The following is a 15,169-nucleotide window of genomic DNA, read 5'->3' as shown; positions in this document are numbered from 1 at the left end:
AAGGTTAAACTTTTGTGCTTACTAATGTTGATACAGACTCACCGCAATACTTTGCACTTTTATAGTGCATTTCATCTGAGCACCTCAAAATACATAATAGTTGAGCCTCACTACACCTCTCTGAGATAAGTAAAATCATTTTACAGAAAAATAGATTTAGGCACAGATGGATTCAGTGATTTGCCTAGGATTAAGTCACTGGTTGAGCTGAGAATAGAAGCCAAAAGTCCTGACTCTAAATTTTCTGTTTATACTCTTACCTACTCTCAAGTATGTTCAACTTTACAAGAGGCAGAAAGTGAAATACGCTGTTTGGATCAATAACATATTACTCTGTCAGCATAAATTAGTTGGTATGTAAGACACACCTCAGCTATTTTGTGTATACAAAATATTTGTTTTTCAGTCTTTCTATAGTGTTTTGGATTGACTGTCCTTCTAAGGGTAACAGAAGAAAATATGCTTGTATTCAAGAGAATTGTTAACAAAGATGATACCTAAATCCAAGATTCTATCTCGTTAATAAAGATGTTTTTAAGAATTAAAATATATCCCACTCAAACCACTTTTCTTCTACAGTGTTTTCTTCTCTGAGCCTTGGGCTTCTTCCTGAACGATCTGCTACTTTAATGGTCTATGATGACGTAGTCCAGATAGTCTCAGGATTTCAAGGTATGTTGATTTGTGGAATTTGGAATTGCAATGTAAACTATATTTAAAACACAGTGGATGAAATCCCGGCCCCACTGAAGTCAGTTGGCTAGGATTTCAGCCAGTGTGTTTAAGAGTTTCCCTGGGCAGCATAAAGCTGGCCCCAATCTATATCATGACTTTGTTAAATTATTTTATTGCAAAGTTCACCCTGTCTACATGTCAGTAACCTGATGGCAAACCAATTTGAACTGCAATGTATATAGAGGCTATGGTCCATCTCCAGGCATTACTACTATTTGAAATCTCGGAATTTCTTACCTTTTGGTATATTAAATAGAGCTAGAGATGGAAGTTCCAAAACCTTTATTGGCTTGTTGTTGTTCTGTCATCTAACATCATGGAACCATCTTTAGTTATAAAACTTCTGTGTACTCTTCAGTCTAAATGTTTCCTGCTTACTACTGTGATTACTATGGTTGGATTTAAAAAATAAAGTATGGAGTGTAGAGACTCCATTACATGACCAAAAAATGCAAACCAAAGTAGAGGCAATAATAGTCTGATGGACACAGTGTTGCGACTTCTGAATGTACAGCTGAATCGCAAAATTAATTCACCTAGCTTTGTATCTGTCACTCAAGTAGTGTAAATTAGTCCCAGGTCTAATTTCATTAGAATGAATTGATTTACTGAGGTTAGTCTGTTAATAAAGCTCTTACAGATGCTTTGATAACTTCTAAATTAAAGCCAGGGCCTCTGTATGCCTGTTGATTATCTTACCTGTGTATGCTGGTAAGAAACCATGCAGCAGTTTTTCATCTAATTTTTAAATATCCTCTTTTTGAATTATATCAGAAAGTTAATGAAAGACAATAGGTGTTACTTTCCTTTACTGCTCTGTAATCCTGTAAAATGAGCATGCTCTGAGGGAATATTAATACAATCAGGAATTCCTAACATCATTTTTTATGGGTAGAAACCAGACAAACACAATAGGCTTTTCATAAGTAAGAACACTAGATATGACCTAAGTGGAAGAATCACTAAACAGATTATATAGCCCTCTTTAACAGGGTTCCATCAGATATATAATAACCCAGCTATGATACATTTATTCTGCAGTTTGAGAGTCGATGTTATGAATTTAATTCATAAAAGAGATAGATGGAGAAGATGTTGAGCCCCAAGGGCCTCCATCAGACAAACCATGAAACACTGGTTACAGTGTTATTCTAATAGTGTGCTGGTATTAGAGATTCTCATTCTTCTGCAAGTTTGCTAACAAATCACAAGTCGTACAACAAAAACCTTTTCATGGAAAATTGAGGCTAAAGGCTTCTTTACAGCTTTGTTTGCTTTGCCTCTTCGAATTAAGATGGCTTGGTGAGAAACAGAAATGGAAACAGTACCTGTCACATCCATCTGGCTGCCCAGGGTTAGATTAGTCAGCCCTCTCCACTATCCTGGAATCAGAATGTGTGAACAAGAGGAAGAGAGACAGGAGGAAGAAGTATCCAAAATGCTATTAACTATGGAAGTTGTTTGATACCTGGACTCCCATTCTTGCAAAGTAAAAACTGCTTACAGGAGCTATGCTCTCTTTATCTTGGGAATACGCTCATATCCTTATTTTTCTATAAAAAGCAAGAGTGGACTCCTGTATTTCTGTTACTTTGAACCATAAATGAGGAACAACATAGGCATTCGATCAAGAGCTGGGGGGGTTGTCCTTAATCCCTACCCAAAACTCTTATGGCTTGATTCTTCTCTCACCTACACTGAAGTAAAACTGGTGTACTCATTTTACTTCAGAGGAATTAATCAGCTTTTCTCCCAATGTAAATATGGGATCTGAATTGAGCTTATTCAAACCACTGGGATTCTATACAGATTTGGAGCTCTGATACTTAGAGCATTGAGCAAAGAGAGAAAAGAGCCTACCCCGCACAAAAGTTACTAGTTGCCTTTGAATAATTAATAGGACAAAAAACTAATTATGCCTTTGAGAAGTTTGTTTTCAAGTTTGTATCCAACCTCATTCTCATGCTGAAGGTACAATCCACTGTTGTACTCTGGAAATAATTACACGGATGGAGTTTGCCAAGCACAGATTCTTCAAGGTTATGTAGAGAGATGCCATCTAAAAAATGTGCTAAAATATCAGTTTATCAACAAGCAGGGTTGAGTACTCAGTTTATGGGAGCTGTAGATATCTTCTCCTTCCACTAATCCATAACAGTAATTTCAGGCATTCTTTACAGTAGCTTCCCTACACTATTGCACTGTGCCAGCCATGCTTCAAAAGGTCATTTCATACAGACAGACATGCAAACAGCAGAGTGACTCCACCCTGCCTACCCTCCGTTGGATTACAGTTTGGCCTGGCATTCACACTAAGGGCCACCTTAAGCCATTTTGGAAGTGATGGTTGTAATCTGCGACAGCTGCCTCCGCCAGCAGACAGCCTTGATTTGCCAGTGAGATTGTCACCTGTGCACTGACAAACTGGCAGTTACCACAGGCGAGCCACAGTTAGTTTGTTGGTGCTGGGTGCTTGTAGGGGGTGAATTAGTAGAGTCCAGAGGTCATCTTTAGAGAGATTAGGGCAATGGGGCCCAGAAGGTAATTTTGTACTTCAATTTTTTTTTTTAAATGTCAAAACCAGACGCTTTCAGCAATGAAATCCATTGGAAATATCTGCTCCCAAAGATGACTGTTGTTGTTTGGTTGAACAATGCCCCGAATTAGCATCTGGCTTTCACATCTCTTTCTCTGATTTTTAGCCCCATCTGCCTCCCACAACAGTACTCCTCCCTAGCTATGATTGAAACCCAGCCCCCACCACCAAACTGCTCCCTGGCCTCTGCTAAGCTGGTTTATCAGACTGAGACTCTTCACTAGCTCAGTCTGCAGGAAGAGGAGCAGAACTAGGACTCCTCAGCTACCAGCTCTCCCCAGCCTCTTGTCACCACCATGTCCCCTGTTGGTTTTGGTGGGTAAGGGGGAAGATGGTTCCTGAGCGGCTGTGAGAAGTAAAGCTACCAGTGGTGCTCTGCGAGCTGGCAGCCTCCCTGCTGAGGTTTGTCGGTGAAGAGCATGCAGCCAACACATCTTCAGTGGAGAAGAAGTTACAGAGTCTGGGTTGGGGATAGATGTTAATGGGTGTGGGCGTGACTGGGGGAAGAGGCATTTCTGAGGAAGGGAGAATAGCATGTGGGGACATGATGAACTGTGAGGGGTGCAGCGAGGTGACTCTCAATGAAATAAGGAATTTTGCCAGCTGAAGGAGTTGCAAGCTCTGCCAGCTGACCAAGATGATAGCTATGAAAGTTGATGGCCCACTCTTGGTGCCAATGTGTTACGTCAACGCTGGCACTTGATCTACAGAGCCTCTTCAAAGATTGGGAGTAACTTGCATCCATTGCTGGTCCTCTGGACCATTGGCTGAAGTGCTTCTTGTGCCTAGAACCAAAGTGCAGTTCAGTTAGAGGCACAAGTTTTTCACCTTGATAAATTTCTCCAGTGTAGAGAAGGCCTTAGCAATACACATATCTTGCACTAATGACTTGTACCAACTCTCGCCATTAAAGAATTTCAAAGTGTCTTATTTACAAACATTAATGAATTAAGCCTCCTTGCATCTGAGAGGTATAGATAGGTAAATGTTACTATTCCCATTTTACAGATGGGGGGAAATGAGGCACAAATTGTTTAGGTGATTTACCCATGGTCACATAGCCAGTCTGTGATCAAGAACTCAGATTTCTTAGTCCTCTGGCTTAGCTACAAAACAAAGTTTGTATCAGCTGTATTATCTATAGTATTTGAGGAAACTGAGGTTCACTTTAAATGTTTTGTCCCTTTGTAAAAATATTTTCAGTAACAAGTTGGCAATACTCAGCTCTCACAGACTGTGGAATATCAAGTTTCCTTAAAAGACAATGTATTGCTCTCAATAAATTATTGTGCTAATAGGCTCAACAAGAATAACTTTGTTTTTTAATTCTTAATTACATGAATCTTCAGAAATATAATACTGGTACTTGGCAACTTGAATAATTAATCTTAATTACATCCATAGACATCAGCCTAAAATCCTACAATTTTACATTGAACTGTTACAGAGATAATCCTAATTCTGCTTTCTTTGTTGTTGTTTTGTTGTTGTGGAAGCTTATCCATATGGAACGTATGCACGCACAAAGCAGTGCAGGCAGAGATTGTTGAATGTTTGAACAGATCTGTCCCTGAGGTACAGCAACTATTATATTGCACAGCACTGGGGAGATAAGTTTTTTCCTTGAGTTCAGTGAAGTTAATGTTTTTAGTCTGTAATGTTGCTGTTTTCCATTTATGCCTGGAAACCGCCTGAGAGAGATTCTTTCCTGTTTCAGAAATGTAGTGTTTAATTGCTGTATTAACCATTTAAGGATAGTATTAGTTTTAAGAGAGTAGTACAATTATTTCAAAAATATTCCAGTGATTAAGAACACTTATTTTATACAGCATTACAGCTTTCCTTGCAAGATTACTAACAGCAACTTTTGAAATGCTCCTTTTAAAAAAAAAAAAGTTCAATACACTCATGTTGGACAAATAAAATTTTGTGCATGTGATTAGAGTTTACCTCCGAGGCAGATGAAATGAAAGCTAAACTGTTTGGATCCATCTGTGTACAGATGCTTCAGTCTTTGTCCAGTGACAAAGCTTGTATTGTATGAATTTCTGTGTTCTGTTGTAACAATAATTCATGTATGGAAACCAATTTAAGAAAACTGAGAAAAGGGACTAGTCTCCTGGTTAGTGACTTAAGCAACTGTAAAAATAAGGAGCCTGATTCACCACCTGTACATCAATTATCCTGAGAAGTAATTCCATTGACTGCAGTGAAGTGACATATGTAAAACTGGTGGTACAAGATGGTGGAACCAGCCCATCCATACCACAGTTTGGGCATCTTGGAACCACACAGTCATAATTTACAGTCAGAGCAGAGCACTGTTTGCCTCTTGATCCTGTATCATTTAGGGAGCATCCTCTGAGGACTGAAAAAGAGCTCTTGGGAATAGAGTAGCTTTTGTCTTCAACAGCTGTTTTAAATCTCCATTTGCATGTTGTCTTAAAGCTTGCAGACGGGGCCTTGCTGTGTGCTGCAAAACAGCGTGAATGGTGAGAATCCATTGAAAGAGGCAATTGGTTTCCTAAACTGGATGTTTAAAGGAATTAAAATATAAAATACTATGTGGAGTTGTCTTAAATCTTGATGCATTAGAAAACCTGCAGTTCATATGTACTGATTTTGAACTAATGCAAATCAGTGGTTAATAATGCACATGATGGGATAACAGAACAAAAGTGAAATCTTAAACACACAGTCCAAGTAATCTAGTTTTATATGGGCAATGACTTAAGGATCTGGAGAAAACCATTTTCTCCCAACTCTAGGCAAGTAAGTTGGGCTTGTGTAGTAACTGTAGCTCTTCCTTGCCCGAGGCCTGGAGTGCAAGGGCCAAAGGATCTATGTACATTCTTCACCTAGTTTGTCTCCTCACTGCAGCATTGTGCAGTGGCCTGTGCAGGGCTGACGCATACACACATGTTCTCCTCCATCAGCAGTGTCCAAAAATAGTACTTATGCAAGATTTAAGTGGTATGGAGGTGTTGCACTAGAATCATAGAAATGTAGAGCTGGAAGGGATCTCGAGAGGTCAAGTCCAGCCCCCTGCACTGAGGCAGGCCAATTAAACCTAGACCCGGGGTAATCAATAGGCAGACCACGGGCCAAATCTGGACCACCAGACACTTTTGAATGGACCCCAAAATGTTTTTTACTTATTATGATCATTATTATTATTTTTTATTATTTTCTTTGGAGTCTAGACCTTGACTATACCTTGACCAAGAAATTTGGATCTTGACAAAAAATAATTGACTACTTCTGGCCTAGACCATCCCTGACAAGTTTGTCCAGTCAGTTCTTAAAAAACTCCAATGATGGGGATTCCACAACCTTCCTTGGAAGCCTGCCCTTACAGTTAGAAAGTTTTTCCTAATATCTAACCTAAATCTCCCATGCTGTAGATTAAGCCAATTACTTCTTGTCCTACCTTCAGTGGACATGGAGAACAACTGATCACCCTCCTCTTTATAACAGCCCTTAACATATTTAAGGTCTGTTATCAGATCCCCACTTAGCCTTCTTTTCATAAGACTAAATATGCCCCAGTTTTTTTAACCTTTCCTCATATTTTCTAAATCTTTAATATTTTTTTTTTTTTTTGCTCTCCTCTGGCTCTCCACATCACTGGTCAGCTTCAGCCTCAGTGAACGTTGATGTTTTAACTAATAAATCATTGGTTAAGCAGCTTGACCTTTTTGGGGTGTGAGGGGACAACTTTTTATAAAATCACCCAGTTTACAGACTCTTTTCTCCAAAAAGAATGGTGACTTACTGCCTGCAGGGCTGCCCATGGCTATAGGCGTCCCACATCCAACATATCCTCTGTTAGTTAGTCACAACTACACACATTTTAAACTCTCCTTCCATGCAGGGTTGCTTGGGCATATTTGGGTAGGAAGGATGAATGGGAGCTTGGATCAAATGTTTATCAGAAATCGAGGGCCATTCCTGATATTGAAGAACTGAGTAGCGTCTAAAGCTTGATGAAGATTCTTCATTTGAATTTTGTCTATTTGTTCAGTGACTCTCTATCTTTTCTGACAAGCCTCTTACAGATTAGTACCTCAAATGATAGGTATGTAATCCATTGGCATGTATTTTCTTAGTCTCTGCCTTCAGTTTTGCCCAAATTGTTTTTAGTGAAGCTATCCCATATTACATTTACTTTTGTTATGTACAGTATAATCCTGGATTTTTTTGCTTAAATTCTATTTAGCAGTGTTTTGTGCAATGATTTAAATAATAATTTTCTCACTGTACATACAGTGAGGTGATGACTAGACAAACCTTGTAATCAAAACAAAGTAGGAATTATGGAACAAATTAATTGTAACTACCTATTAAACTATTGCCTTGAAGACTTTAGGTGAAGTTAACGTTTGTTTCAAGTGAAATAACAAGACATTAAGCATAGATAGTAAATTGCAAACTTTCCTTAGATTTTACATGCGTTATCTCTACATTTAGATTTAGTTTTATCGGCATCCATTATTGTAGGTGTGCATGAAAACTTAAAGTAAGACTGGGAAAAAATTTCAAAAACCTCTAAGGTATTTAGCATCTTTGTACATTTTACCTTGCAACACTTTGTGACAAAATATCGCCCATTGCAAACTAAATTTAAAAATGCTGTGCTGTCTTCACCTTCATAGTAGCTCATTGTTCCATCCGTCGGTCATGGAAGATTTTAATTTGTAACGGAAATTTTAAATGCACTTTTAAAGGGCTGTTCAGTATAAATATAAGCTCCTAAACAATCTACAATCCTTGGATAAAGTCACCTTTCATTTTCACAGGTGCACGGATTCAACCACGAGTTCATTTTCAAAGAAGAGCCCTGAAGTTGCCTGAGAACACCAGCTACAGTGATCTGACAGCATTTCTAACTGCAGCCAGTTCACCTTGGGAAGTGGACAGTTTTCCTTATTTACAAGGATTAGATGGAAATGGAACTGGTAATTTTGAATATCTTTGTTTTTGTTCTGAGTTGATATTTGTTGGAGTGTAGTTTTGGGTTGTTTTTTTTAACCCAGCTCTTTGTCATCCTCTCCCCACTTCTCCCTCCCCACAACATATCTTTTTAATTGTGATAATATAGGCTCAGCTGTCTGATCAAAGTACTGTTCCTAAAAAGCAGTAGTTCACATGACAAAATTTTTGTGCAACTGACACTAATAGTTCCCCTTATTGGCAATTTTTAGATACAAGCCATGGGTTGAATCAGCATGGAGACTGAATGTCCTTCTTACCCCTTATATATGGGGGTTGTTGCAGGATGACAACTAAGGCTCATGGACCTTAGTGGGCTGTAAAGCTTTCTTATGTTGCACCTGCATTTGAGAACTGGCATGTCAGTTTGGGTATCTTTTACAAATGCTACATTTATCTTCAATTAAAAAATTGAGAGATGTGGCGTGGGTTAAAGATTTAACCTTCCAGATGCTGCAGCATTAGTCATGTCTAATTATTACTATGCCTGGCAATCTATAAAATGCCCACATTCTAAGGATTTAATATTATACAGCATTGTACTGTGCCAACAAAGAGTTGTTTCAGTAATCTTGTTAAATGCAGAGTAATTTTGGATCCTGCTTTGGCCAAAAGTGTTCAGATTCTTTTGAAACAAAGAAGAAAGCTGTGAAGGACTTGTAGTAGAAACAACCCCCACTGGACTTTGAACTTTGAATTATTTTGTTTACATTCTTACATCTTGGGCTTGCAGCAGGTGAGGCATTTTAACTCTTCCAATTTAGTCTTCTCAGGATGCACTTATTTCTGCTAGTTAATTTAGGTTGTTTCAAATATTTGCTCAAGCATGTAAGGTGTATGTTAGTGGATCTTGTGGATTTCTTTCCAGAGAAAATGGTGTGATCTTCTTCCTCCTCTTGGTTTGCTTTTCCTTCCCCTCTTATAACTTTCCTCATTCTCCTGTCACAGATGCAGAGGTTTCTTGCCTGCTCTCCTTCCTTGACCCCTTCAGTTGCCTCAGTGATCTTGTCCCAGCCCATCTCCAGGTCTCTCTCAAACCCACTCTCCTCTCCTTCTTTACTCTTTTCCATACCTCTCACTCTCTTCTCCCATCACAGGATCAAGCATGCTGTAGTCTCTCCCATCCTAAATCCACTTGTGACCTCACTTGCCTCTTCAACCACTGCCCCATCACCTTTCTCCCTTTCGCCTGTAAGCTAATTGAACACGCTGTCTACAATCACTGTATGGAGTTCCTCTGCTCCAGTTCCAGCTTAGACCCTCTCCAAATCAGCTTCTGCCCCTGGCATTACACTGAAAATATTCTCACCAAAGTCTATAATGACCTCTTCCTAGCCAAAGCCCAGAACCAATATTTCATCGTCTCCTCTTTGATCTGTCACTGCCTTTGACGCAGTTGACCATGCTCCTTGTCTTGAAATCTTGCTCTCTCTTGGCTTCTGTGTCTCTGTCCTCTCTGGTTCTTCTTCTACCCCTCCTCACTCCTTCAGCATGTCCTTTGGATGATCTTCCTTATCCCCCTCCAACTTTCTTGATTCAGACCTCTCTGTAGATCCTTTCATCCAGGATACATCTAAACCTTGCAGATTCTTTCTGCATATCATCTGTAAGATATGGCCTTTCCTATCCATCCACACAGCTAAAACTCACATCCAGGCTCTCACCATTTCATTTGTCGATTAGTGCAACATCCTTCTTGCATTGACAAATGCAATCTTGCCCTGCTCATATCCATTCAGAATGCAAAGATCATTTTCCTAGCCAGACACTTGTCATTCCTCTCTTTATATCTGTCCTCTGGCTCCCTCTTCTCTATCGCATCAAACTTAAGCTGTTTGTTTTCACAATCAAGACACTTGATGGCCTATCCCCAACCTACTGATCAGCTCTCGTTCACTATCAAAATGTCAACTTCTACCTCTGATCAGCCCATGATGGCAGCCTACATTGCCTACTTGTTAAATTTCAAACAAGCATCTTTGTGCTCTCTCATGCTGCCCCTCATGCTTGGGAAGAGCTCCCAATAAATATCTGCAAAGCTATCCCATTAACCTCCTTCACATTCCTTCTTAAAACTCTTCTTTGCGATGATGCCTACAAAAAACTGGGCAATTGTTAGGATTCTGGTGCACTGAGACCACTGCCTGTCACGCTGACTAGTATTGTCTTACTGTTTCCTTGTACTCTTGTACTCTCTCAATGGTCTGACTGCATCCATCTGTTGTCTCTTGTATTAGACTTGAAGTTATGTGAAGTAAAGACTGTCTTTTTGTTCTGCCTGTACAGCACATAGCATAATGGGGTCATAGTCCAATACCAGGGATTCTAGGCATGATGGTAATACAGATGATTTATTAAAAATAATAATAAAAAGGGGGTTGTTGTATGAACACTACTTTCCAGGAATGTAAAGTACCTGTAATAGTCTCCACAGGCAGTAAAGTAGCCCCACTGAGTGAGAAGACACAGGTAGAGTAAATTCTTTAGACTCCCTGCTGTGTGTTGAGTTGGACGTGGCTCTGTGGCTGCATACTTAATATACCCCTCCTCCATATGCCACACACTTGTCCTTGCACACATAGACCTTCTACTCAGAGAAACATCTGTGGTTGAAGAGAAGAAAGCTGTATTTGGCCCGTATTAACCAGCATGCAAAAGTATCTGTCTCACTTTAGAAGAAGAAAACTGAAAGGATAAGGGACTTAAATACAGAATTACAGTGCAAGCAAGTTGCCCTCTACTTATACTTCTGCTTCTCTAGGAAAAATGTTAGACTATAAAACCTTAGGCTTAGATAGACTACCTCGTTATTTAGAGCTCACCAAGTATAATCTTTGTCAGAAGACCCTTCTTCTAGTAGCTGTTTAATATAAGATGAGACCACCGGCTAGTGGCAATTGTTGAATTTTTTTGTGTGTGCCTGTTTGAGAAAGAGGAACAAAAATGGCATCTGCAAATTATTTATAATTTTTACTTTCCTGAGTAACAAACCAGTAACTTGCATGGGAGGAAGGGATTTGTATTGAAAAGAGTTTGCTCTCTTTGTCTGTGTCTCTGCTAAATTTCTGTCATGTTTAACTGTGTACAGGGAACTCAGGTGCATTACGATCAGGTCCTCCCATTGTTTAAATGGGTTATCCCTAATGGCTAGTGTTGTAACTATTGTATTAAACTAGAAACTATTCCCTTTGACTCCAACAGACCTTTCAGAAGAGTTCTAACAGTGTACAGTTAGGAGCAATACAATTAAAACCTAATACATTAATTAGCCTATTCTAAACATCAAAATATGCAAGTAATGATAAGCCTGTTGTATCTTGGCTAATTACTTGTATTAGTAGCATATTGTGGAGCACAAGGCTGGTTTATAAATAAACACCACAAAAACCTCTGTATTCTACACTAATAGACCAAAACCCTATTGGAAGCAATAATGTCACTTCAGCATGGGGCTATTACTGTAAAATATTGGCTTATTTATAAATAGTGAATTCAGAGTCACTAAAACCATGTATTTTCCTCAGATTTTTCTAGATTCTTTTAGAGGTCACCAGGTATCAAATAAACATAAACAGACATTCATTGCAGTCACTCCTATTTAATCTGTTCATATACTTAGCAGCCCTCCAGCATCTGACTGTTTCACAAGCATTCAGTTAACTTAGCATCACAACACAAGAGCCAGAAACTTAATTTTTAAATGAAAGTTTAGATTCTGTGGAAATTGATGTCCTACGCCTTTCTTATTAGCCAGTGGATTTTAGAAATCTGCTTGCCTTCTTAGAATGTAAGTTCTTCAGTCTGGGACTGCTGAACATAGTATCAGGAGGAGTTGTGTTGCCTCAAATAGAATTGAGGCAAAGAAAGTTCCACCAGAACTCTCTTCTTTTTCGACTAATCATTGATTTTCCATTTATAGGTAATTATAAGGAAAAATAAAAGCAAAATTCAAAACAAGTAATAGTCAAGTAAAATGTAATACATAATTTAATTTCAGATATTAATATAGGGTTTTATAAACATTTAGGTGATAGCCTGCTTCATTAGGTATTTGAATATGAAAAAACTGACTAGGTCATGATCTCCTTTGGCAATGGGAAGTTATTTCTTTGTCAAATGTTGACCACTCATGTCAGCTCGAGAAGTATTGCATTCTATGCTAATACTAATAACATATGTTGTCATTGTAAATTAAAATACTCTGATATGGTTTCTCATAAATGTAACTGCCGCTCAATAAAACCCAGTCTCTATTTTACAGCAAGATCCCTGCCAAGGGAAAATTTGCATAGTCGACTCTTGGATTTCGACAAACAGCTCACGTAAATACACTTTTCTTGACAAAATTATCTGTAGTACACAATCCCTCTACTGTTGTGTTTAAGGTTCAGAACAGATGATTTAGGAGAATGGTAGTGGCATGTGTGGCCCTGTGTCTTGAGGTCACGGGTTTTTATATGGTCAAGGTCAGTAGTGATTAAAGTCATTGCTGTTGTGTTTCAATGTAAAATGAGTTGGTGTTCTGAGTCCAGTTACTAATGGGCAATACCCCATGACAGAAACTACCATTGAGGTTGGCACCTTTAACAAAGCTGATTAGAGAGGCCAGAGTATGAACCAGCAGGTAGAAAGAAAGAAACAACCCACTCCCCTTCTTCGGGTTTTCCTTCAAGGGCAAGTTGAAACCTCTATGCATTGTACAATTTCCCTGAGCTCATCTGCAAAGCCCCTACCTTGTTCTCATTTAAGTCCCTCTTTCAGACCTACTTCTGCCATGCTGCTTACTGTAAATCAAGGTGACCTTATATATAATTTGCCTATTATTGTTCCTTTTCCTCTAAGCTCTGTCTACTTGTCAGGCCATAGATTGTTAGTTTCAAAGCAAGGACAAGGCCTAGCACATAATTGGTGCTACAGTAAATAAGATTCCAGGAACCTCAATCTACCTGTCCATGGCAGAGACTGCTCCCGGGGCCCCAGCGAGATTCAAAATGATGACCCTTGGTTTCTGAGACCAGTGCTCTAACTATGTGCTATGGACCCAGACCCTAGGTCTTTTCAGCCTAGCGAGGAGGTTGGTCAAGGCGGAGCCCAAAATATTTAAGTCAGTGTGGAGCAATGGAAGCAGCTACAAGTGCGGTTGAGAGCTATTTTTTCCCCTCAGAATATCATCAGGTCAATCATAACTGGAATTTGCAGTCTGTTACTGTCCAATTAAGTCTCAGCCATTTTGACTTTACGAATTGCACCCATGCAGTGTACAGCTACAGCAAGGCATGCATCTATGTCATGCCAAGGATCTTAGACCATTATGACATAATTCAACCAACACCACCCTTACTCTACAGCTAACTTGCATACAATAGTGTCATTGTTTGTATGAGGGAGACTGCATAGATAGTGGATTACTTGCCCCAGTTGCCACCTGTACAAATCAATACAAATCTCCCAGAACAATGTCCCTAGATACAAATCCACACAATACCACAACCAGCATACACAATAACCCCAAATGCACACATTCTGCAGCGCACACCCCTTTCACCAACTGCACAAATCCACACAATGCAACCCACACACAAATCAACACAGCTACCCACACAACACCACAACATGCACATACAGTAACTCCAAACAACTCTGAGGCTTAAAATACCTGTAAAGTCAGTGTGAAATGTTGGAAGCAGCTACCAGCGTGGCTGAGAGCTGTTTTTGTTTAGAATGTCACCAGGTTCAGTCATCACTGGGATTCATGGTCCATGGTTCATACAGTCCAGTTTGTAATTTTTCAGCCATTTTTGGCTTTTTAACACACGACGTTTTGAGTTACAGCTGGGCAATAGCACAGGCTTTCAGGTACTAGTAAATAACAAAAAAAGAACATCTCACATCCTCAGAGTTCAGTCTGGCATCTTTCATAAGTGCTGTGTTTACTTTTTTTGTTTTGTTTTGGTAAGGCCTTGACTTTGGTTGGTTGAATTTGTCTGTAAGAATAATGGTGTTGAATAAAAGGCCATCCTTGAAGTCTTGTTGACTTTTAGGAGTCGTTGTAAAAATCTTGTATGCCTACCTGTATGCCCTGGCTGTACTGAATCTTTTTCCTAACAGATACCGGAATTGTAATACCACCCATTGTCTAGAGAGATCCCATTTCATGCCTTAGATTAGTAGGTGATCATGTCTATGCTCTGACAGTCTCTAGGTTTAGAACCTGTTTCCTTAGATCTCAGTTGATCTCATACCTCTCTGATTTTTAAACAATACCTTAGAACTTTTATTTTCCAAGGGTACTGCCATCTGTACACTCCTTTCTTTTTCTTTATTAGCTGTTTTCCACTTTCTGCTCTATGATCATAGAAGAATGGGTTTATAGTATTTTAAAACCTCAAATAAATGTTGCTTAATACCTTGGTGGGTGGTCATTTTTGAACATAAACTAATGATTACTGTTTCTAGTAAATTGTCTTAATATACATGGAGCTAAGAAAATTATTATTACAAATCATAAAAATGTATATGGTTTGCTCTTAATTTCAGTGATGAAGCAAAGCAAAAGCACTCTTGAATTCTAAAACAATAGTTAAGATTGTTCTCTTTTATACTGTTGCAAATTTTGGCCATTAGTGCGTTAAATTATAGTCTATATGCATTTGCACTATTTGGCCACTATGCTTGTGCAAATCTTCTTAAAGAAGAATGGAAAGAAGAAAATATATTTAACAAAAAATATAAAATACTTCATGCAGATTAAAGCTTTCCTAGATTATAAGGAGGAAAATTAAGAAATGTAAATGTCAGTTTTCTGGCAATATATAACAGGTTAGTTTTAATTTCACCTTCCCTTGA

General features: G+C 38.9%; 1 protein-coding gene across 2 annotated transcripts in view; it reads left to right on the top strand.

The window, feature by feature from the left end:
- FAM171A1 (family with sequence similarity 171 member A1) overlaps window positions 1–15,169 on the top strand; it is a 117,606-nt gene that overhangs the window by 69,052 nt on the left and 33,385 nt on the right. The window contains exons 3-4 of one of the 2 annotated variants that reach the window (XM_067562283.1): window positions 580–672; window positions 8,131–8,289. In XM_067562283.1, coding sequence (XP_067418384.1) covers window positions 580–672; window positions 8,131–8,289 — 252 coding nt within the window. Of the gene's footprint in view, window positions 1–579; window positions 673–8,130; window positions 8,290–12,584; window positions 12,646–15,169 lie in introns of those variants that run through there. The other variant, XM_067562284.1, reaches the window with a different exon arrangement.

This window comes from Emydura macquarii, unplaced genomic scaffold (assembly GCF_026122565.2).
Source record: "Emydura macquarii macquarii isolate MOO-44397 ecotype Brisbane River unplaced genomic scaffold, CSIRO-AGI_Emac_v2 contig_2422, whole genome shotgun sequence".
NCBI classification, from domain to species: Eukaryota; Metazoa; Chordata; order Testudines; family Chelidae; genus Emydura; species Emydura macquarii.
This window is presented reverse-complemented; position numbering and strand designations above follow the sequence as displayed.